The 23,269-nt window shown below is 38.4% G+C and overlaps 1 protein-coding gene across 3 annotated transcripts in view; it reads right to left on the reverse strand.

Moving 5' to 3' along the window:
* Nucleotides 1-23,269, reverse strand: part of SEL1L3 (SEL1L family member 3) — a 37,829-nt gene that overhangs the window by 13,313 nt on the left and 1,247 nt on the right. The window contains exons 1-15 of one of the 3 annotated variants that reach the window (XM_068680057.1): nucleotides 20,674-20,692; nucleotides 19,894-20,461; nucleotides 17,893-18,019; nucleotides 14,848-14,969; nucleotides 13,297-13,412; nucleotides 10,972-11,027; nucleotides 9,949-10,081; nucleotides 9,149-9,281; nucleotides 8,245-8,391; nucleotides 7,655-7,860; nucleotides 5,761-5,940; nucleotides 4,623-4,742; nucleotides 3,871-4,011; nucleotides 2,703-2,765; nucleotides 461-637 (exon numbers count right to left, since the gene is read on the reverse strand). In XM_068680057.1, coding sequence (XP_068536158.1) covers nucleotides 461-637; nucleotides 2,703-2,765; nucleotides 3,871-4,011; nucleotides 4,623-4,742; nucleotides 5,761-5,940; nucleotides 7,655-7,860; nucleotides 8,245-8,391; nucleotides 9,149-9,281; nucleotides 9,949-10,081; nucleotides 10,972-11,027; nucleotides 13,297-13,412; nucleotides 14,848-14,969; nucleotides 17,893-18,019; nucleotides 19,894-20,455 — 2,283 coding nt within the window. In that variant the 5' untranslated portion in view covers nucleotides 20,456-20,461; nucleotides 20,674-20,692. Of the gene's footprint in view, nucleotides 1-460; nucleotides 638-2,702; nucleotides 2,766-3,870; nucleotides 4,012-4,622; nucleotides 4,743-5,760; nucleotides 5,941-7,654; nucleotides 7,861-8,244; nucleotides 8,392-9,148; nucleotides 9,282-9,948; nucleotides 10,082-10,971; nucleotides 11,028-13,296; nucleotides 13,413-14,847; nucleotides 14,970-17,892; nucleotides 18,020-19,893; nucleotides 20,462-20,673; nucleotides 20,693-23,269 lie in introns of those variants that run through there. The other 2 variants (XM_068680056.1, XM_068680055.1) reach the window with 2 other exon arrangements.

Below are 23,269 nucleotides of genomic sequence, written 5' to 3' on the forward strand. Positions count from 1 at the left end.
CATTTGTGAGTCTGGCTTGGAAGTCTTTTAATGCGGTGCCGAAGTTTGCAGAAGCAATGTGAATATAGCATAGCTGCTTACAAGTTCAGGGACAAGATTCTGTTGCTTTTTTCTATAGGGGAAAACATCCTTCCCCGTAAAGTACCAGGGAAGTCATCAGTGCTGAGAAACTAGTCTGTTTGACCCAGGGTCAAGAAAAATTAGGAGCTAAACCTGCAACTGCTTTGCTTCTAAACTTAAGGAGCACAAACGCACACAAAGAAGCACAGCTGAGAAATTTGAGTAACATCACTTTCTCTCTCTCTGAGCAATCTGACTGAATTGCCCACTACCACTCTTCTCTGTGACAAAAAGCACCAAAAACCGACTCAGAGTAAACACAGCCATCTCAAGAATAAAGTCAAAATCTGTAAATTGGGCCCCAATGTAAAGAAAATAACACTACAGAATATTTACTCACTTGATTTCTACTGGGTACTCCAGGGTAAATCCCATCTAAATAAAGGACACCAAGGTTGTAAGATGCATCTGGATTCCCCAGTTCTTCAGCAAGTAACCAGTGTTTGGCTGCTTTTCTGTAGTCTCTTTTAAAGTTGTGGTAATACCATCCCAGTCCATTCACTGCTTGTGGCAAGCCCTTAGGGAAGAAGGAAAGCAGTCTCAGATCATGCATCAACTCTGCCTTGGGTCACATTGCAATTTCAACCTGCTGCCCAATTTTGGGTCTTGTCATGAGCTTGCCTGTCTGGACATCTGGCACATACATCCAGTCAAAATTCCCATTGGGATGGAGGTATAAAAGATTTGCCTTTTTTTCCCTCCCCACTTCTTTTCCTTATGGCCTCATGTTGACCACAAGAGATTATAAAGTCACTCCCTCAGAGCTTCCCACTGCTCATTAAGGAATGATTCCACCCTGAAACCCAGCTACTTTGTCTTATTCTACAGAGCCTCAGCCATGTCTGCATTCAGACCCGTACTTGGTGACAGGAACAAACTGTGAAAGTTTTTCACTGATTTCCTGTGCAAAGCCTAAACGAGAGAGGTATTCTTGTGTGCATCTGCAGTGGAGCTAAGGGAAGGCGATAAGAAAAAACAGGGAGATTACTGCACTTCCAGACAGGATTAGCAATCAAAAAACCTCACTTCTTTTAAACTCAAACATTTCTATAAGAATAAATAGGAAGCAATTAACACAGAATTTTCCAATGTTCTCAAAACACAGCTACGTGTTTTATTTGACTAACCCCACATAGATCTTTTTAATACTGTGCAACACACTGAGTTGCATCGTTAACTCAGTAAGCACGGATTGTAAGGAGAAAATCTTCCTGGGACACAGTTTTTATTTTGGCTGCAGTGAGTCACTGTCTCCTTGTACAAACTCATGTCATGGATCATATGGTGGCTGTAAGTTTGCCAGCAGTTCAAATTACTCAGCACCAACAGATAGGTTTGGACATGCTATTTTCTCTTATTTGAGAATGGATGTTTAATAGGAACCCTGCCAGAAACAGTGACATAAGGTAAAAGCTACCTAAAAAAAAGTCTCAGTGCACAAATCCAAGCTATTTGCTTGCTACCATCTGCCAAAAGCTTCTACACTGCACAGTCTCTTTCAGTGACCCCTGTAGTAAGAACTGTATACTACCGGCACTTAGGAAGGCCCTCTGGAAAAGGATTTATTTTCCTTTCAAATTGGAACAGTGTTGCTTGCTTAGTCATTAAAATCCAAAAGCTGTTCAACTTTTCAATAATTATGGTGTTCTTTTTCTACAGAAAATGTACTTGGGAGAATAAAAACTTAAGTATCTGAGCCTAGCAAAGGTAAGCAAATTATTGTCTCTAGGCTGTTCCCAGAAATTTGCTCCTCAGATCCCGAGTTAAGGGACATTTGACATATTGTGAAAGCTATTCTGTTTATTCAAGTCTTTCCCAAACTGTCAAAAGAACAGGTAGTCTCTCGTGTTTCAAAGAGATGACATAAACAGTAATTTCTTGGTGGTGGTCCATAATGAAGTCCCGTGGACATTACCAGAAATTTAACTAGTTCTGGTTTTCTGGAGCAAGGAAGGTAACCAGGATCTAGGTACCTTTTTTTTTTACAAAGCAAGGTAAGAAACAGATCATAGCCTGCGTAACCTGACAGCACTAGATCAACAAAAGGAGCAAGGCTCCTCTTCTCCGTGGTGTCTGTCAATGTTTTCCCCAGCCATTAAAAAGTTAGAAGGCTTTGGGACATCCTTATCTTCTCCTTGAAATAGGAGAGATGTCCAGAGAGAGCAAGTATGGCCTTTTTTACATTCACCAGCATCCACCTACAGAGACTGGCATGTCAAAAACTCAAGCTTGGTGGGCGCTTTCATGAAAAAATATTTTTAGTATGGTCTAAAACAAAATGCTTTGGAACACGAGACAAAACCATACTCTTGGATAAACTACTCACTCCCTAAGTCACTTAACCATCAGCAAGTTCAAAAAGACGTAAGGAAAGAAAATTCTTTTTCTTATGTAACTTTGGCTGATTTTTGAGTGTTCTACTCCCTCAGTTAGGGAAAATAAGTCTTTTGACATTCATGGTGAAAGCAACTGGAAAACCAACTATTTTTTACACAGAATTATTATGCATATTTCATATAAAGCAGAGATCATTAGTATTAGCACCTCTCATAGTAGTTTTGTGACAAAATACAGTATTTTACCTTGGCTGCTGCTTTCTTCATCAATTCTAATGCAAGCTTTGTGTTCTTCTTCACACCTTGGCCCTAGGAAATGGATATATGAAATAATCATCGTTTACAAATACAGAATACAGGCTAATGAAAATTCACATCATTGAAAATGCATTTTAACATTGATACTGTTATTTACTAGATGCCATTCAGCTTCAAAAAGCTACCATTTAAAATGCAGCTTTGTGCCCATCCTTCATTCACAGCTTTACAAAACCTTAATGATCCAGTCTTGGAAAAATTATTTCACCATATGATCCACGTGATTTTTATGGGTAAATAATATCACACACATTTAATTTTAAGCAGCTAAGGAAAAATTAATAGTATCATGGATTGTTCACAATTTGGTAATGCATAAGAGCTCTCAGCTTGCCTGAAAAAGGATGTCAGAGTGCCTCCAGAGGAAATACACAGATGTTACGCTGATGATGTCCATATAAATAAATTCCAGACACAGGTCAAATAGACTACGGATGCTCAAAATTAACACAAACAAAACTTATGCAAGCATTTTGCAGAGAACAGCCCTCCAATGTCAAAGGAATGAGATGAACATCTAGCAGATCTGTACTAGTATCTCTGATTTTTCATACTCTAGACTGTCTTACGGACAACACGGTTTAGCTGATACTGCTTATTTGACTCAGCTGGGGTTGGACCTGAGTTTAGCACCTGTTGTCTATTGCTTCTAGTAGGGAAAAAATAACTTCATCAGGGGACAATTAACACCTGCTCAAACAAAATCCCAACTTAGAGATCTAATAAAGGGCATTCTAAGACATTATAAGAAAGGATCTAACTTTCACCTACAACTCTACATCCAGGCCTTTCCCTGCTACTTGTTCAGATATTTTGAGCTAACAAGCTGCTAAGAATAATTAGGGTCTAGAATTTAGGTGGTGTTTTGATTCTGAACCTGGTCTAGGAACAAACTGACTAAACTCATTTTCACTTGTTCTTTTTAATAGTTTTTTGACATATCTGGTAAAAATCAACACCAGCTCTATTGAATGGTTTTCAGAGTAAATCCAAAATCACCCATATACACTCTCACAATGCATCACTGTGGATAATTCAGAAACATGGATGTTTCTAAGGAACGATTTTTGAAGTGAACACATGAAACATGACTTACCTTAAACAACACAATGGCATAATCGTATATTAACACTGGATCTTCTGTTTCTGTTGCACCCTTTGCATACCATTCTATTGCTGCTTCAGGATTTTTTGCCACTCCTTGCTGGCCCCAAAACAACATCTGAGCCAATCGTTGCTAAAAGAAAACAAGGTAAACACCAACATCATAAATATTAGTACTGAGATTGGAATTTTCAGTGGAACCAACTTTTGCAGGCTTAGATGGACTTTAAACATGTGAAGAAACTAGTTATGTGTCCTTAATAGTTTGGAAGCAACTAGTATCAGGAATATTCACGGGATTTCCCAACGACGGAATGTACTGATAAAAAACCTCCAGTAGGGTTGGCTTTTATAGACCGTGAAAGTCTGGCTTGATTTAAGTGCTGAGGTATGTGATAAAGGCAGTGGTAAATGTATGCAAATGATCCAGTACTACAACACTGCTGCTGATCCAACTGCATCATGTCAAATACAAATCCAGGGAAAATGATCAGACAAGGAGTTTACTAAGTCTCGGTAACTCTTCCCTTTTACCTTCCTTTGTTGTTATAGCTGTTTACATGGTCACTAGACATTACCTGACAAAAACAAGGGATATAGTTCAAGCTCATAAATAATAAGTAATTCCAGGTTTATAGAGAAAAAGTCTGCTTCACTCTTCTCTGCATCTTTCACAGGTTGTCTACAAATGCACATACATACGTGTGTATAAAATCAAGAAGGGAGAAAAGTATTACTTTATACCTGTGCAGCTGCATTTCCTCTCGTTGCTTCATGCTTTAACCACATAAAGACATCACCATTTTCTTTTGTTTGAGCTTTTAGCAGTTCATCATCCATCAGCCTTATAGTCTCAACAAATGCCTGAAGAGTAGGTGAACAGAATAAAAAATATTACAAAGGATTTCATACACCTGCCCTCCAATGAAAAAGTTGCCTGTTTCCTATTTCTCCTTAAAAATTCAGTGGTCAGTTCTGAGTTTTAAAATTCTCACTACCTCTTTGCTGGCCAGAATGTTAAGGGACACCCTTACATCAGTTATAGTACAAAATCATAAGTTCACTCTACATTGGAAGAGTCTGGAGAAATATCAACAGCAGAAGAAAATCTCAGTTTTAAAAGCACAAAGTGATTTTGTTGACTGAACTTAAAACAAAAGGATTTTTTTTTTTTTAAGGCTTTTTAGCTTGTACAGAAATCTCTCTCAAAACAAAACAAAAAAATGGCTGGCAGACAGCTTAATGAAGACATGCCCTACAATGCAGTGTTTGTACCTAGGTGATTCTCTGCTTGTTCTTCAGCAAAGTCTATTGTTTATATAATAACCAGTAATCATTCTTTCAGAATTCTAGTACTGGCCTACCTTGAATAGTCTTTACAGATAAAGCTGTGCTATCTGCTGCTCAGCACCTAGTTCTGAGGTCATTTTGCCATAACTTTATCTCCTCCCATAGGTATTTAACAGCCAAATCTTTTACATTTGATTATAGAAAGGTAGAAGAACTGAGAGGATAATTCATATTTTGCTTGAACTTCCTGATGCTTGGCTGCTGAAACAGCAGACCAGATGTTTAATAATGATGGCCAGTAATATTAATGACTAAAAGTCCGAGTGAGGTATTAATGCCCAGGAGCAAGACTTACACTTTACTGAAAGATATGCATGTGGACAATTCTGGGGATTTTCGATTAACTTTGATTTGTTTTCCCCCTTCCTATGAAACGAAGTAATGATACACATAATTTGGGGGATTTTATAACAATCAGATGTGTTAATACTTGCAAATGAAGATTAAAATATTCTGTTCACATAATTATTATTAACATATGAAAAGTCATTTGCACAGAAAATAAATCAAGATACATGTAGAATTCTTTTACCTGTTCCCCTTTTATAGTGTGCTGATCCAAGGATGTCTTTATTGCAATATTACTGTAATAAGCATATGATAGCTCCAAATCAATTGGATAGTTATTAATGCCTTGGTAATGTTTATAGCCAAGATTCATCACAGCAAGTCTTTCGTTCCCCTGAGCACCAACCAAACTGTACAGCAGTCCCTGGCAAAAATCGACAAAAAAACCACGTGTGAATTCACTGCATATCTCATACATTTAGCATTTTTGTGATTTACAGGGAACAGAGAGTTCATAATGGTAGCTGATATACTAGCTATATAATATAAACACAGTAACAGAATCAAGCATGATTCAAAGTAGCTGAAATTTCCCTTATATGCAAAGAAAGCTTTGAAAGAGAAGTTAGATTCTCTAATTCCTTTTAAAATATCGCCTTTACACTGCAACTGCGAAGTGTGTGGTGAATTTTAATGCCACTTTAATATAGCGTTAATTATATTCTGATACTTTTTATACTCGTCAGTGACTTATTTCTATTGTTACTGACATCAACTAGAGTTTTAGCACTGAATTCAGTGGAAACAGATGGAGGCTAACAAACAGCATGTAAAAACTTTACCCTAAGGACCTGACAGGATGAGGAGGTTGGGACTTGTGGCTTACAAGATTTTAGCACAAAGCTCCCTCGAGCTACACATTATTTGGTCCTAGAAGTAGTCTAGGCACTGCACATTTGCCAACGTTATTTTCAACAGCACTACAATTTTTCACCTGCGCTGCAATAAAAACAGCAGTTCCCAATCTGCACTGGGTATTAAATTATTTCCTACGCTATATGAAGCAGATCCAATAAAGAAACTTGTTAGCCTCCATAATTAGTAATAGGTACACTTCATAATTAGGGTATAAAAAACGGTTCCTGTCTCAGGTTTCTTGGGTTTGTGAAACAGAAGTCAACTTGGTCTCTCAGGACTTCTTTTGATTAGTGTCCAGTAACTACATCAGGCAGATCTGTTATTCTTTACAAGCATTTTACCTTACACCATTATATCATCGTTAAATATCTTTCGGCATTTTCAGTACAGCCCTCCTCCAGTGACAGATACGCTTTTCGTTTGACCTTGCAATGGACTCCAGAAACATTTCAGTTACTTGTAACCTGCCCAAGAAGTATGGAGTTCACAGTGCGGTTGCTCAGCTGAAGCACAGTCATTTTTTTTCCCAAAAAATATTAAGGTATTTCCCTACTCTACCCAATTTTAGACACCTACAAGCAACCTAGATGGTTTCAGAAGTTGCCACATTTTTTTAATATTTTTTTAAACGATTGAACGTAAGTTCTTAAAACCAAAGATTTAACTGCTAAGACTTTGGATTGCAGTTACCAGGTCTCCACCACAGAAACATTAACTATCTAAACCTTTCTACTGTGGTTACCTTTAATAATTTGATCATATACTCAGTGCCACATTTTTGTACAGAGTACCATGGGACTTCTTTTCTGACTCTGCTATGCAACCTTTTCACTTCAGGAGATTTGCCTGAAGATAGATTTTTTTCATACCCATCTACAAAGGATGACTTGAGTGTTACTCCCTCATCCTATGTCCTCAGCAACTGGGAAAAGAAGCACGTTCCATGCCATTCAGCTTACCACCACTTTTAGGTCTTATTAAATCATTCATTTCCCTGCTATAAGGACTTCATTAAGACTTCACTTCCATTGGGTTATTTAGGAGTAACTGTATTAGAGAATGATTTCAGCTGCAGCCTGAAAAAGGATCTGGAGGCCATTTCATATATATATATATATATTTTTTTTTTAATTCTACTGATCCTAAATCTATCCCAGTTTTAACTTGCCTTTAAAGGTAATCAATTTCATAGACATAATGAAAAGTATTAAATATACTACCTTTGTACGATCCACAGGAACGCCAAGACCTGTTTCAAATATAACTGCAAGGAAATAGGAAGCCTTATGGTATCCACAGCAACTGGAATCCACCAACAAATGGACAGAGGAGCCCATCTTGCTTAGGCCATCAGCACTGGATAAATCTTTTGCAACCTTCTCAAATATCCTCTGGCCAACTTCTAGAACTGCATCACTTTCATCTTCTAACACAAAAACACAACATAGGACAAAGTTAAAATCAGGATTTAAAATCAGGAATGGATTTCCCTTCTCTGATTTAATACAACAGAGTCAGATTCTACTGTTTCTCATGCTGAAAGGTATTCTCAATACAGACAACAAAAATTCCTAGGTATTGTTGAATAGGAAAGGTGAATAAAAATCCAAAATCAAAGTAACTAACCACTGAAAACATCTTTCTACTTCCATCTACATAATAAGCCATCCTTTGCAGTGCAATACAGAAGCCTTTACAAAGTTAGATGATGCGAAAAAAAAAAATCCATGAAACATGAACTGAAGCCAAAGCATACCAACTTAAATTACATATATTGTGGAATTATTTCAGAGCAATAACATATGATTACCATCTGGAGCACTGAAATCCATCTCTTGCAACATTTTGAACAAGGTGTGGTACTTTTCCCTGAGTTCTTTTCCCCACATGAAGGCATCACATCTGGACTTTTCTCCGTATTTGCGAAGCTGCTCTAAGTAATAGTTTTCAGAGTAACCTTGAGAAAACAACATATTCAAGTAAGACATGAAAGCTGACTTGGCTGTTCTGTAAACAAGCCTCCAGTAGAACAAAGATGTTTCAAGGGTACATTAAAAATTCATGGGCAAGATGGACACTTCTATAGTACAAAGCAGTATTGAAAATTGATACAGCTAGCATAAGCTGCTTAAAAATACATAAGATTTATTCTATTCTCTTCCATAATATTGCCACAATGCACGTAATCAAATTCTAATTGGAAACACAAGTTCCTGTTCAGCACGTATTTAGACTATGATACTCTTCTTTGATTAAAGTGCTTTGGTATAAGCCTGTCAATTGCTTTATATTAGCTGACTGTGGAAGAGACACTGTAGCAAAAATGCACACATTTTGGGGAAAGGGCGTAAAATACCTTAAAATATCAAGATGACTTTAGAGTAATTTGGGAATGAAACCAAAGAGAGGTAATTGAACAGCTTCCATTTAAACTTGGAAACGTTTCTTTGTCCCTTTGTGTACCTGTCTTATTCAAGAAGAAAAATGACAAACATGATTTAAGTTTGGATTCTACTGCACAAAAGCTTCTGCAGGAACAAAACCAGTTTTAGCTACCAGTAACAAGGGTAAACTCTTAAAATTGCCCTTTTCTTTTTATTCCTATGACCAAATTTAAATTTACTTTTGATGATCATTAGCCACAATGTGGTAAAAGGAAAGAAAACAGGTTTCCAAAGATGACAGCTTTAAATTCATTTCTCATGGATACTTACAATTTCTTTGTGCTAGTTGGCCTTGCCTTACAATATGTTTGTACTCATAAACTACTTCTTGAATGTCCATACATCTCTCATAGTAATGTTCAATTTGTTCCACTGTTTCTTTGTCATAAAGAGGGTTAGAAATCTAGAAAAAGGCAAATGATGAATAAACGTCATCTACAGCATCTGTTGTTTGTTGCCTATACCTTAGGCGTGTTCTAGGAAATAACAACAAAAGGAAAGATTGTTTACTACTATCAGCTTATCTGGCACATCATGTTAATGTGCCAAGAAACCTGATGCTGGTCACAAAAGACTACGGCTTCAAACAGTCAGCATAACCCAACAGATGAACTTTAAAAATAATAATAAATAAAATCGATGAAGCCTGTGTGCTTACCACCAGCTTTAACAAAATCATAAATTAATCAAATGTGTTCAATATTGTATCGCTGAAAACTCTGGAAAACTGAGCAATACTTCAAGTAAGTCCTTATTTAAATACAGATTTGGGAACATTGCTTTATATACTTGGTTCTAAAAGTCTTATCTTTTAATATTTGAAGAGGTAACTAACATGCCTAGACTAGAACATGAATGGATTGTTGTATATTGGTTATATATTTCCAAGTTCTCTTATGCGTCATAGCAAGTTAATCATTTAGTAAGAGCTTCAGTTCAAAAAAAAAAAAAAAAAAGTCCTGTGTTTGTGTGCCTAGAATGTTCTTATGATCCCAAAGAAATTTCCCTTGGTAAAGTGCCACTGGCTGGCTGCTAATATTTAAACATTCCCAGGTAATGCTGCTGTTTACCTGTTCTGTGTCCAAGACATTGAGCCGATAGTATTTCACGGGTCCAAAGAATGCTTCAATACCATTGACGTATCCACTGCCTCCAACAACAAAATATCCAGCAGTGTCGTCATAGTAGAAATCTTCCCTGAAACTTGAAAACATGAAAGAGAAATAAGCTGGCTATCAAGAAGTATTATGAAAGAAAGAAAGAAAAAGAAAAAAATAAACTTAGAATTTCAGTAACCAACAGCCTTAAATTTATTGCCAGTATCTTTTTCTTTTTCCATCTAAAGAAATTTACTCTAAAAATCCACTCTGTTATTTACTGTGAGGATTTCTGGAATAGATTTAACAAACAACTTGTCTATAAAAATCGTAAAGCAGCAGAATGTTTTATTTTGCTGATCCGTAGGACTCTTCTGGAGTTTTATGCGTCATTAAATAACCTCAAAGATTTCAATTCCATCCCTCCCCTGCACTTCTCTAAAACTGGCCTATCAAAATTAAAGTTATTTGTCTCCAAGAGTTACTGTCTTCGAATTTACAGTCTCTGGTTTGTAAACCACAACAGAGGAAGTTCAACTACGAAGCCTTCAATGCAATTTATTTTTATGCAGTTTCCATACTAAAAATCCTGCTATCTGCCTAAGCGAAGCAGATACACTGGTGAAATCCTAGCTGCTTCATGCAATAGCAAAACTTCCTTTGACTTCACTAAGGCCAAGACTTTATTTGAAAGCTGATCCCAATTCCACTGATCTCCCCAGTCAGTTTTTAGTGGAAGGCTCTGTGATTCTGGGATCTAGTACGGTCCAGTACTAGACCATACAGCATGAGTTCATGGCATTAACCAAATTACACAGATCAGATCATTCTCAGCGTCAGCACAGTAACACAAGCTAATTTTGAGAGTATAGACAGTAAAAAACACAAATTTTCAAAATCTGGAATCTCAGTTACAGACTTGTGTTGTCATCCTACCATTTTCCATACCTGAACATACACACACACACACTCAGCAAAACAGAAAATGTTGCTTACATAAAAGACTGATGATGTTGTCTTCTCAAATTCTTCCCAACACTGCTTACTTCTATCTAAAAGAACACAAAGTATTAATTGTAGTAGACTAAATATTACACAATATTAAGCCACTTTAACTCATAGTTCACAATATTACAGCTGCAGCATATTGGATCTCCTCTGTGCTACAGAGGATGGTGTTACATAGCTGATTTATGTCAGGAAAGTGTAGTGGAAACATGGACAGTTGTCTGTGCTGGCCGATCATGAGAAACAAAAATAGCAGAGATGTTGCCTACGACAGCTATTCCATTCCTGTGTTCAGTTATAAGCTATTTATACGTTGCTGAAGCTTTTACTCTTCCAAGCTGTGAAAGTTTGTTTTCCTTTTACATAATGAAGAGAAATTTGATCATCTCAAGTAGCTGTAGCTTACAGGTAAAGAATGGCCAAAGAGTAAATGTAACAGGCCATGATTAAAAAAAAAGAAAAGTCTGGGTTCAACTCCCACAGGAGACTTTCAGTGCCAGAATTTCTAGGATGACTGAAAAGGATGACAAGATGAGGTTTTTGTAGACATTGCTATTTTAAAATAAGTTGTCTAAGGACTCACAAAACAACCTTGCACAATTTTATCAAGTGCCTAGGTATCCTTATGGATTCATCCACATCTTTCAATGCTCTTAAAATCCCACTTAATTTCTCAATGCTTCAATCTCCCAGCATTCCCTAATTTTTTATATTTATTTATATTTTTTTATATTTATTTATTTATGAGATCACATTGGTAAGCATATCTTATCAATGGAAGTGAAATAAGTAATTGAATAAGGAGATTCTTGTGCACGTTTGCAGGATCGTAGCACTTAAAAATTTGCTACAAGAGTACCTGTCAATAAGATGTAACTGAACCACGGTTTTATCTGTCCCAAGACCAGCTCTAAGTACTGAAATGTTTTTAAGTTGGGTTCTACTTCCTCTGCCTGCCACAAGAGTGCTCATTAAACTCTTTGCAGCTCTCTTATTTTGTCCAGAAGCAGAAATTAATTAACCACAGGTTTTATCTCATGCCTGAATATACTCACTCTGCTCTCTCATGCAAGAATGTTTTCCCTTAATCTAATTGTACAGGCAGTCCTCAAGTTCCCAACAAGGCAAGACTAATATAACCTTTTATCAATATTGACAGTAACTTCTGCATTTGTGCCTCCAAAATTCATACGCTCTTCCACTTCCCATGAGTTTAAATTAGTAACTACAAATTAAACAAGCAGAAGACAGTTCGGAGCACACAAACCCCTTCCTTCACTTCTCCTCTTAACAATATATTTAAAAGCATGTTAATACACATCTCTACCTCATTTTCTTGCAAGCCCATCAGTCACCTCACCATTTACATACTTAAAAAGGTGGGGTGCAAAACAAATAGCAGTAGTTTAGACTGGGCATAGCTCTCTCTGCACAGCATTGTTTCAGCTTTATCAGTCACTTACCTCATAACTTAAATCTGCCTCAGCTTTTCTGGCAATTTGTTAGTAATTATTTTTACAATTGAGAATTTAATCTATTCAACCATTTTCAAGGAGAAAGAAGCTGAGAAAAACAGACTGATAAGGTTTTTGATTATTTTCACACCCTAATATCTTAATAGCTGGACGTACAGACAAGGACTTGGGAGTGGAGACTGAATGGTTTTCAGAGCTGCTTTTGGAAGGTTCTTATGAAAAACAATTGTGATTTGTCAAAATGTAAATTATGTATTTTATCTACTACAGAGCGATACTGCAATATTTTTTGTGTTTTTTTAATGGCAGTCAATCCTATGCTGCTCTGTTAAATATACAAAATTTGGAAACTACACATGCTTTCTTTTAGCTATGCTGACAATAACATCTAGACAAGAGGCATGCTACTGTACAAGGAAGCCAGACACTTAAATTTTCACATCAGAATAATAAAAATGCACAAGTCTCTGAGTCCAAAGGCCCTGGGGGCTATTCACACTATGTAACTTATCTAGATAAAGTATCTAACCCAGGAGTTCTGGTTCCCCTTACAGTCAATAAAGTTGCCAGACAGCAACTGTGCACCAGGATACCCACTGAATACGCAGTAATTTTAGGCACTTATCTTAAGCATCTATGATGACTTCCTGAAGTCAGAGTCTGTACATCTGTGGCCAATTTCTAGGGTAAGATTTTTCATTCTTTTGCTATGCGAGCATGTGCAGATTACAATATTCCCCCCAAGACTTACCTGAGAGGTTTGTTAAGGGATCTGTCAGAGGCATAAACAAATTAGACAAATCCCAGTCTTGATCTGGTAATTCAGTAGCACACGTACCTGTCCACCCTTAAAAGAGAGATCCAGTCGAAACCACTGCTTCAGAGGCAGGCTGAAGCTAGTTTTCACTGCAAGGTCATCTCCTCTAATGAGGTGCATCTGTATATGCACGCAACCTGACAAAGCAACAAAGGAGGAAAAAGACAATAAACACCATAGAAATATTAAGAATGGATTTTCTCATGTATTATACACAGTGGTTAGGCACTGGAACAGGCTGCCCAGGGAGGTGGTGGAGTCACCATCCCTGGAAGTCTTTAAAAGACGTTTAGATGTAGAGCTTAGGGATATGGTTTAGTGGGGACTGTTAGTGTTAGGTCAGAGGTTGGACTCGATGATCTTGAGGTCTCTTCCAACCTAGAAATTCTGTGATTCTGTCCACCAGCAGACATCTGTTATCAACAGACATCTGGGGACTCACCATGCAGCACATCAACTCTAACAGAATCACAGGGAAATGTGTTCTATATCTCAGTTATGCATCTCGGTTGCTAATTCACAGGCTGTCACGTGAAACTGTTGAATCAAAACCAGCTTATCGAAGGGCTAAAGACATTAAACCTATCTGTTGATCTCAGAAAACTAGACGTGATCACAGCAAGCAGGGTAGCAGGGCACATGAGCATCTTATTCAGTGCTCCTATGTTAGCACGTGAGAGCATGATGACAAAGTACAGCACGACACTAAGCCCTATTACTTGGACCCGCAGAAGCTGGGCTCACAGCCTGAACCTGTAAAAACAGAACATATTCTTCTGATATCCTAGTCGAACACTGAAAAAAGCAGGCCCCAGAACCTCTCCAAGCAAGTCTCAGACCAAGCTAGTCACTCCTAGGGGAGCTGTCGTTTTTGTTTGTTCTTCTAAGAAACACATCCAGTTTATAAGGGAAATAAGGATAATGGAGAACACACCACGGTGTTATGCCAACTGTTCTAATGGTTAATTATCTAGATCGGTAACAAGATACAGAAAATAGAAACTGCAAAAATAGTAGAGAGGAAGAGATTAGCAGTGAACCTTGCAAATAAGGGGAAAAAATACAACGTCTTATGAGAAAGCCAGGTGTGTACTTTCAGAACTCTGCAATCTTTTTCCCCTCTGAGCTTGCCAGCCAGTCCCCATCTGCTGAATTTCATTCAGTTTCAGAGATTGAAGAGCCTTCTTCTGGCAGGAATGTTCTTCAAGTGGAAGTGCTGTTAGACTAAGTGTTACCTCAAACTTTATTTTTGGATTGGGGAAATAGACTATGCTCTTGAACATCACAACATATGCATGAACTTGAATTATTTGAACTTCTGAGGCTATTCAAAATTTTCAAGAAATCTCATGTAGTAGGCATATAAGAATTGGGAGCAATATTACAATAACACTTCAATTTCAACACTTCAGTTTTTAAACACGACTCTTCAGACATTATAGTCAAAGAGTATTTCACGAGATCAGTTTCACAAAATAGGTCTGATAATATATTTATAACTGTTGTTCCTAGGCACAAATTTATAAAGGCTGTATTAGACCCCTTCTGAAGGCCATTAATAAAATCCCTTACCTTCCTCACTTAGAAATACAGCAGGAGTACCATACATTTCTTTTGGATCAATAAAATACAGGATACCACACAAGTCCTTTTCACAGTGATGCAGTAAATACAGCCAGATTGAAACGGTGAACCTGCATGAGTAAAAACAAAAACAAAAAATCCACTCCTGATGAGAAATCTCCCTACGTAATTTGAAAAACATGCATTTCACTTCAGTTTAGCCAACTGTATTCACACATGTAATCTTCAGAATAGAACACATCCTGTGCACTAAAAACCCTCAGAGCAACTCTACTTAAGATTGTTGTATCTACGATCTCCTTATAAGCGAGCACTTCTGTGGTACTGACATGAGAGGAGAGTTAAGGGAGTGTTATCTGAATCAATTCCAGAACGGTGAATCAGAGCTACTGCCAGATCCCACATCAATAGGGAACTGAAAAAGCAGCTGAGACAACTTGGAGCCACCCTCCTGCTTGCAGACTACAGTACAAAATCCCCAAATGCTCATTCTTGTGATCTCGATTGTAGAAGCCAGTAAAAACTAAGCTCTGTCTACTAAGCTATACTAACCAACAGCTGTGAAAATGTGCTTGGGAGGAGCAGGTGAAAATGAAGTGAACGTCTGGGTAGTACAAATAGGCATGAATACTTGTCACAGAGCTGAATCAAAGGATAAATAAAGGTGGAGCATGATCAAACTATGGAGCAGTGCAAAATAAAATAAATAAAAAAAAGGAAGACCCAACAATGTTATCTACTGAGCAATTTCTGAACAGAGCTGGAATGGTTTCACTGGCTCTGATGGCATTACAAAGCAGATTTGCTAAGGCACTAAAAGCAGAATTTGTACCACTGGATCTGATTTTAAGGAGTCTGTGCCAGACTAAAACTGCTTCTGTGCTACTGACAGGAACTTGGCCACTTATTTCCGTAACAGCAAAGTCAGCTCAATGCAGAATGCCTTTGGCAATAATAGCTTCAATGTACAGCCCAGCAAAGCATTACAATGCTTTCTGACAAAGTTCTCAATGACTTCTGGAAGGAGGTATTGTAATTGAGACACAATGCAAATATTTGTTGGGTCAGCTTGCCTTGCATCCCTTGAGCAAAGTTTCTAGGCACACAGTACCTTCTACCTTAACCAAGGTAGGTCTGAAAGTGTAACAGCTGCTCTCATGTTAAAATAAAACAAAACAAAACGTAGATAAAATTGACCCTAACACAGACTACACCTTAAATAGCTAGTAACATAATATCCTCCACAGCTGGCACACGGGTGAGGTAGAAGGGTTTGCCAGCCATGCCTGCCCATAAATATCTCATTATGTGCTCTACAGGCAGATGCTGTACTCCCAGCAAAACCGCCTGGGCTCGAACACCGCTCTTTCCCTCTTTCATCTCTGGCAATGCAGCAAACTTAAATGCTGGACTCTCCATTTACTCCTGGACTGCCAGTCTGAGCACATAACCTATCTGGCCAGATTTCCTGGGATGCAGGTGGGGGCAATGCTGACTCATTTCACCTCCTCCATTGCCGCAGTGCCACGCAGGACGAGCAGTCCCCCACGGTCCCAGCCTGTCCCTGCTGCAGGCTGTACACTGGCAGCTGCCTCACAGGACTGTTGCCTACCTCCAGTCCTCTTTCTTTACACTGAAGCTCAACAACCCTGTTAAACAATAAAGGCAAATCTATTCTGGAAAGCTGCTTTAATTAACTAAATCCTTGACTGAAATCAAATGAGTAACTTCAGTTTGATCCATCTGCTCCTGTTTGCCTCTTGGAGCAGGGGGAACCACCACTCACATACAAGCAGCTGAAGGAAAAATCTCTTCCACTTCTTAACAGAGCTACCCAAGGCTGTCACACAACCACAGCACACAGGCAATGCTTTCTGTTAACACTGGAGAGATAACCTGAAGTCAAGAGACATTTGGAACCGTGTGGAGCCACTAAGAAGTTGCATGAATTCATGCTGTTTTCTCAACCAGAGCTTCAGTACCAGAAGCAGAGTGCAGCTGCACTGTTGAGCAAAGGGCAGCAGGCTATGTAAACCAGGCTGTCACCCATCCTAAAGAGGCCAGGAGCTAAAAACTGCTCTGTCCTAATGACTTCAGACTTACAGGATGATGGCTAAGAATTGTGTGGAACCTGGACTTGTTGACAAGCCTTCAGCACTCCCTGATTACAGGCCTAACACAAAGCTGCAGGCAAATTCAAGTTCCTGCAACCATTTCCCATTTCTGTGATACGGGAAATGTTACCCCAGTTGCTGGGGTAACAGCATCTGGTGGAAGGGAGATTATGGATGTACACGCGTGCACGTGCATGCGAGCGCAAACACTTTTTTGCCTGAAGTTGCAAAATATGACTGAAGAGCTGTGACAGTTTGGGGAAGAGGAAGAAGAGCAAAGAAGGATGATCCTACCAGTGCGATTTCTCTGTAACTGCATGGTGTGCAGAGCTAAGTGGTTTTACCCCATCCGACTAGGACAGTTTACGCAGGGATGGTGGAAGGAAACAGTGTTAAACTCAAACTGAATGATTCATCAAGGCAGGGGACTCTAATCACTAAGGGCTTGTCTTCTGCAAAATAACTAGTGTGAATTTATAAAGAAAAAAGCTGTTTTCACTGCCTGCCCTTGCAAGAAACCACTGCAATTAGTCTGCAAATGGTGTTTGAAATGCAGATGTCTTTGTAATGCAGAAAACCTCGGGCTAGGTAGTCATGAGGCAGCTGTCTGATCATGACAGCAGTATCAGCTAACCTACCCTCTCCTAACTATACATAACCATCTCAGTTTCACCTACCACTGGTATCTCTTACAGTACATCTCAGTGCAGGGCTGAGTAAGTATGTCTCTAAGGTTCAGGTTAATTCCCTCCAAAAATAAAAAGAACAGAAGGAATCACTAACTAGTTTCCTTTTGAGCTTTTTCTCAAAATAGCAGGCATTATTCCTTTACTTTGTGAACACAGCCTGAGAATTCCAGTGCATCCTACAGCCTTCAATAACCAATTGTGGCCTGCTCCAGTTACTTGCCTATACTTACATCGGATAGTCAATCTGATGTTGCCTGACTGTTTCAAGTTCTCTGTTTTCAAATTGTTCAAATCTCTTCACAATTCCCGTCTTCTCCCCACTGGAAGCATATATGAAGTTGAGAATCTGAACGCCATCTGCAAAATACAGTCTTTCTTAATCTGCCAGAAAACAACCATTGATAACTGAGCAATTATTTAGCTCGCACTTGTATAGTCAAATATTTGAGTTACACAACAGATTAAAAATTAACACAGACCTTCAAGAAGTCTTTAAGCACAAGTTCATTCACCGTTCTTAAATGCATTACAGTCTTGAAATGACTAACCCACAGAAAAGTGAAACAGAGTCTATTCCCGGCAGCTGTTCGAAGCAGGGAAGACAGGTATTTACATCTAAATACTTAACTTTGAAGCACAAGTTAGCTTAAGCGAAAGTTAGCAAGGAGAAAATTTATGTCACTCATCTAAATCTCATTCTATCTTTGGTTATGCCTACGTGAGATTACTCCACAGATCTTGGGCTTGCTCTCCATTTTCAGGTCTCCACTTTATACTGTTCTTAACTGATATACATAATCTAATAAATCTAACTGATAATGCTGCCCTGATAAGAAACTGGAAAAAGATGTTCAAAGCTTATTCAAGGCATATCAAGAGGTTTCCTAAAAATCAAGCAATTTGTTACAAGCTTCTTTAAAAAAAAAAAGAATGAAATGTTATTTCCTCCTTTTTCTTGTTATTCTAAGTGCTCTTACCTATAAAGCAATTAGATAAACCGTAAAAGGTTTCACACTGTTGTCAGAGTTCACGTGCTTGGTCTCTAACAAGTATTTTAGAAAGCCCCTGAAGGCACCAACTCCCTTGCTTCCCTGTTCTTTTCAGTGTATTTACATGACAACGTGGCAAAAACAAACTATACAAATACCTTTACAAGATTTTCTAGGAGAGAACCCTTCAGAAACGAGTAACCTTTCTGGTTAACAAAATAACAACAACAACAAAAATTTAAAATTGTAAAGCTAGAGACAGGTGGACAGGAAAAAAAATAAATCAAGAAAACTCCAAGAAAATCCAGAAAGCAGAGTTGTGGGTTTCAGAATTTATAAAATAGGCAGGACAAAATAAAAACTTTATATTTAGATCCATAAATACTAAAACTACAAACATAGCCCCAAATAAAGTACTTCTCTTGCTAGCTAGCCAGCAGGATGTACCTGATATAATTTTTTTTGTAACTCCTAAAGGTTAGTATTTTGTTATGTTAGCAAATTGTAAATGATACAATTCTTCTTTAGCAGATGGTTATTTTTCTTTGTGATTTGTGTGAATCTATACCTGAATAGAAATCAGAATTCAATCAAAATGGTCAAATACAATGTATTTAGTTTTTTAACACTAGCATAAATGTTGAAAAATTAGCATTACTGAAGAATAAATTTATTAAAAAAATATTTTAAATTTTAAAACTATTCATTTTAATAAAAAACAGTTCATTATGACTTCAGGAAAAAAAAGGAAAAAATTACTGTAATGTTTATTTCACTGCAAAGTCTTAAAAAAAAATCCGTTTCCAAGCATATGGCACTCATCTTAAGCAGAAAACATGAGATGACCCACGTGAGTGTTATGTATGTAAGAACTGCAGGACTGACGCTGAAATAATGCAGTATGGGACTGAACAACTCTCTTTGAAGGAATGGTGTCCACTAACCTCAGTGAGTTTTAAATAAATATTTTGTGAATATACTTAGAAAATAAAAGGCAGTGCTGCAAGAGATCTCCAGGCTGGCTGTGGTTAAACAAGCTGACTATGAGAGACAAGATGACTTCGGTCATTTGAAGCTCCAACCCTGTAGTTACTAAGCTTACGTAGTCAATGTGGGTCAAGTAAATCTTTCCACATACAGAGTGCATACCTGTAATAAATGTTAAGAGCTTACAAAGATGTTATCTGGGTCCTGTTAGTCCCCTCAGAAGAAATTAAAAAAAAAAAGTGACATTTCACATACCGCTTTCATGAGGGCACTGGGGTATCTTGTTTGCCTGGAGCATCCACAGATAGTCAGCACCCCACTGAAGACAGACTTTGTGGTCTTTGTATGGGCGTTCAAAAGGCGGAACTGCTTCTAAGAAAGTGTAATTTTTGGCTACTGCCTCCTGGTAGCTTTCATTCTGCTCAACATCATAGCTGCTAACTGGTTTGTGACTAATCCATGCATATAATATCACACTGTGCACCATTATTGAGTTTCTGATGATAAAATCATCCCTGTAAACCATGATGCTTGGGAACTTCAAATGCACTTGTCGAGTTTGACTAATGTAAAGGTTCTTCTCATCCTTCCACCTCCTTCTGTATACTGGTACACCAGTCCTGAACTCTGAGGAAGCTACCGCTTCCAAGCTGACGATGCAAGGCTTAGAACATAAATACTGAACTAAAACCTCAGAATTGTTAAGAACTTTCTTTTCCAAAATGTTTAAATGAATGAAGTCCGCATAATCCATATTTCGTTCAAACTGTGGTGTAACAGCTGTTGTCCGTAACGTCTCCTTTCCAAAGGATGGCATAAAATTCTGGAAGGAAAAACAAACAGTGAAACCACCCTGTTAACCAGAGAACCTACGTGTACAAGATTACCAATACACTGTCAACAATAATAGGACACTGAAGAAGCAGGAGGTTTACACACAGTACTCGGACTCCAAAATACCAGGATTCCTTCACACTGCAAGTAGGTATGAATTACTAAGGAGATACCATCAAGGTTTTAACAATAATAACTTACCTAGGTTGACTTCTCAAAGCCACATATGCTTCCCAAGAAAATGTACTTATAGGGTGTATCCTTCTGCAAGTGCAATCCGGTCTACTAAGATACTGACTTTCACGTCATGCTATTTACACAAGTTCCCATGATCAAGACTAAAGAATACATACAGAAGTGTGTTGGCATTTATTCATCCTATCGCTGCTGGCTGGCACTGCTGCAGCCTGGTATTCCCCTCTTTCTAAAAAGTTAACTAGTTGTGTTACCTCCCGTGCGGGTATCCAAAGAGCAGGAATAACAACTAGAGCAGCTCTCCGTGGTTTCCTGAGAACGAATCCATGTTCTTAAAGCATTTAAGAACATCCATCAGAAACATTCCTATCCACAAAATGGGTTTACAAATCTGGGCAGCGAGACCAGCAGACAGCTTTTGCTCTCTCTAGCTATGCCCATGATATACTTTGTGAGTTCTTGGACACCCACCAGGATTATCCTCTGTGCTGAAGTTCTCGTCTCCAAAGCTTCAATCTGCTTTTTTTCTTTCTGCTCAGCAGTCAGTGACTGGATTGATGTGCTGCCAGGATACCAAGGATTACTCGGCTCGGAGGGCCAGCCACTGTCACTGCACTGCTGCCAGATTCCCTGATCTGTCTAAAACATTCCCAATCGCTACTTTGGACTGCCAGGCAAGTGGGTAGTTAGGATTACTCAAAATAAGAGGCTTTTTTTTTTTAGAGTCTTTTAATTTTGCTAAGCTTAAATAGATTGAATTGAAATGTATCTTGGATATCTACCTCAGACTGATGGCTTTTTTACTGCAGTTCTCAAAATATTTAAAAGCTTCAACCATGTGGCATGTACATTTCTAGTTATTAGAAGCATGTGCTGTGAACCTGGAGGACAAGACCTTGCCCATGCTCCAAGCTGGGGATCAGTAAAAATCCCTTATGATAAATCATTTTGCTTTTTACTTCTTACAAATGCATTGACGCTCCTTTAAAGCTACTCTGAAAAAAAATAATAATCATTTGCAAAACACGTGAAGCCATAAAAAATAGGAAAAGCTACAACTAAGTTTACCTGTACTACCTCCTTCTTCCTACAGGTAATTTTAGATTTCATCGTATGACCAAATGTTCTCTTTTTCCCCTTTATTCAAAGCAGAAGTTGGAAGACATAGCTGAGTGAAGGAACTTGTGGATGAGAAAGGTGGCTATCACTGCTAGCAACTAGATAACTCTAGATAACAAGATTTATTTACTTTTATAGGTCTTTTTGAACTTGTCGCTCAAATTACTTCCCACAAGAACAACCGCCTGTTCCTTATCTTCTCGTGTCTGACAAGAGACACAGGAAGCCAAATGTGCAGTAATGCTGAGCATTCATAAATACATGTAAGCCCCCAAATGTATATTTTGACCAAATAAAATGCCATAAAAATGAAAAACTCTCCATGATGTCAGGATCTAGGCTTTTTACAGTAGGTAGTTTCTTCAGAGTAACAGCCTCTTCCTCTGTCTTATCTCCCATCCTATAAAATCCTATAAAACCGAGTTAGCATTTCAGTCACTAGTGGCAAAGCGCACTGAAATATTCATTTGACCCTAACAAATCTATCTCCAGGCCCGTGTTGTTGATAATGTGTTTTATGATGGACCTACTGAAGGGAATAAAAAAGGAATAGCAGAAAGGGGCTGGTGTCCGTTGGAAGTTACTACCACATCCTGCAATAAAACACCTGCACAAATACACATTAGAAAGCTGATTAGAGAACCTTGATTTTGACTCCAATACCTTTCAGGCACAGCTACTATTATGATATGCTTCTTATATAAGCCTTTTATGGCTATAGATATTGCTAAAGAACGGACACAACGGCAAACACAAATCATGCCAAACCTCTTCTACTTGATGGATGCCATCCATATTTATCAAACATTTTTTGATCTTGCAATAAACAGTATGTGAAAACAGTTTAATCTGTATGATTTATTATGATCTTCCTTATGGCACGGTCCCCAGATTATAGAAGTCATGTCATTTAGTTATCAGAAAACATTGAAGTCTACCAGGTAGACACTACAAATCATCGTGTTACCACTGCATACACTTATTTAAAGCTAAAAATCATCCAGGCAGCTCTCAGTTTTCCCAGGGGTTCCTCCAACACAGAGATATGGGAGTTGGCTCCCAGCAAAGACAGCTTGGGTCTGGCAGGGTTCATTAGCAAAGACGCAGCAGGATGTGAAATGTGGCCATCCGGCTTCCAGCGAAAGGCTGACTCTGGCAGAAATTACGCTGGTGTTTTGTTTTTTTTCTCCCCCCGTGGTGAGGATATCCCAAGGCAGTAAGCACGGCAACTCAAAGCCAGCTCCTTGTAGTACAGACTGCTCCTGGAGCACCTAAGCATGACGAAGCGTGACCACTGATGCATAAGGTCAGCTTCAGCTGCGCTGCCCTCAGTGCCCGCTCTGCAAAATAGCTTGCACAGGCTTCCTAAAGAACCTTTCCTTTGTATTCTGTGGTGCCTCAGGTATTGAGACACAAGCTGCAAAAATGCACGAAGCACAGTCGGGCGTGCTGTTGCACCACACCTAATAAATCCTCCAGGATG

The sequence above is a fragment of the Anas acuta genome, chromosome 4 (assembly GCF_963932015.1).
Source record: "Anas acuta chromosome 4, bAnaAcu1.1, whole genome shotgun sequence".
Lineage (NCBI taxonomy): Eukaryota > Metazoa > Chordata > Aves > Anseriformes > Anatidae > Anas > Anas acuta.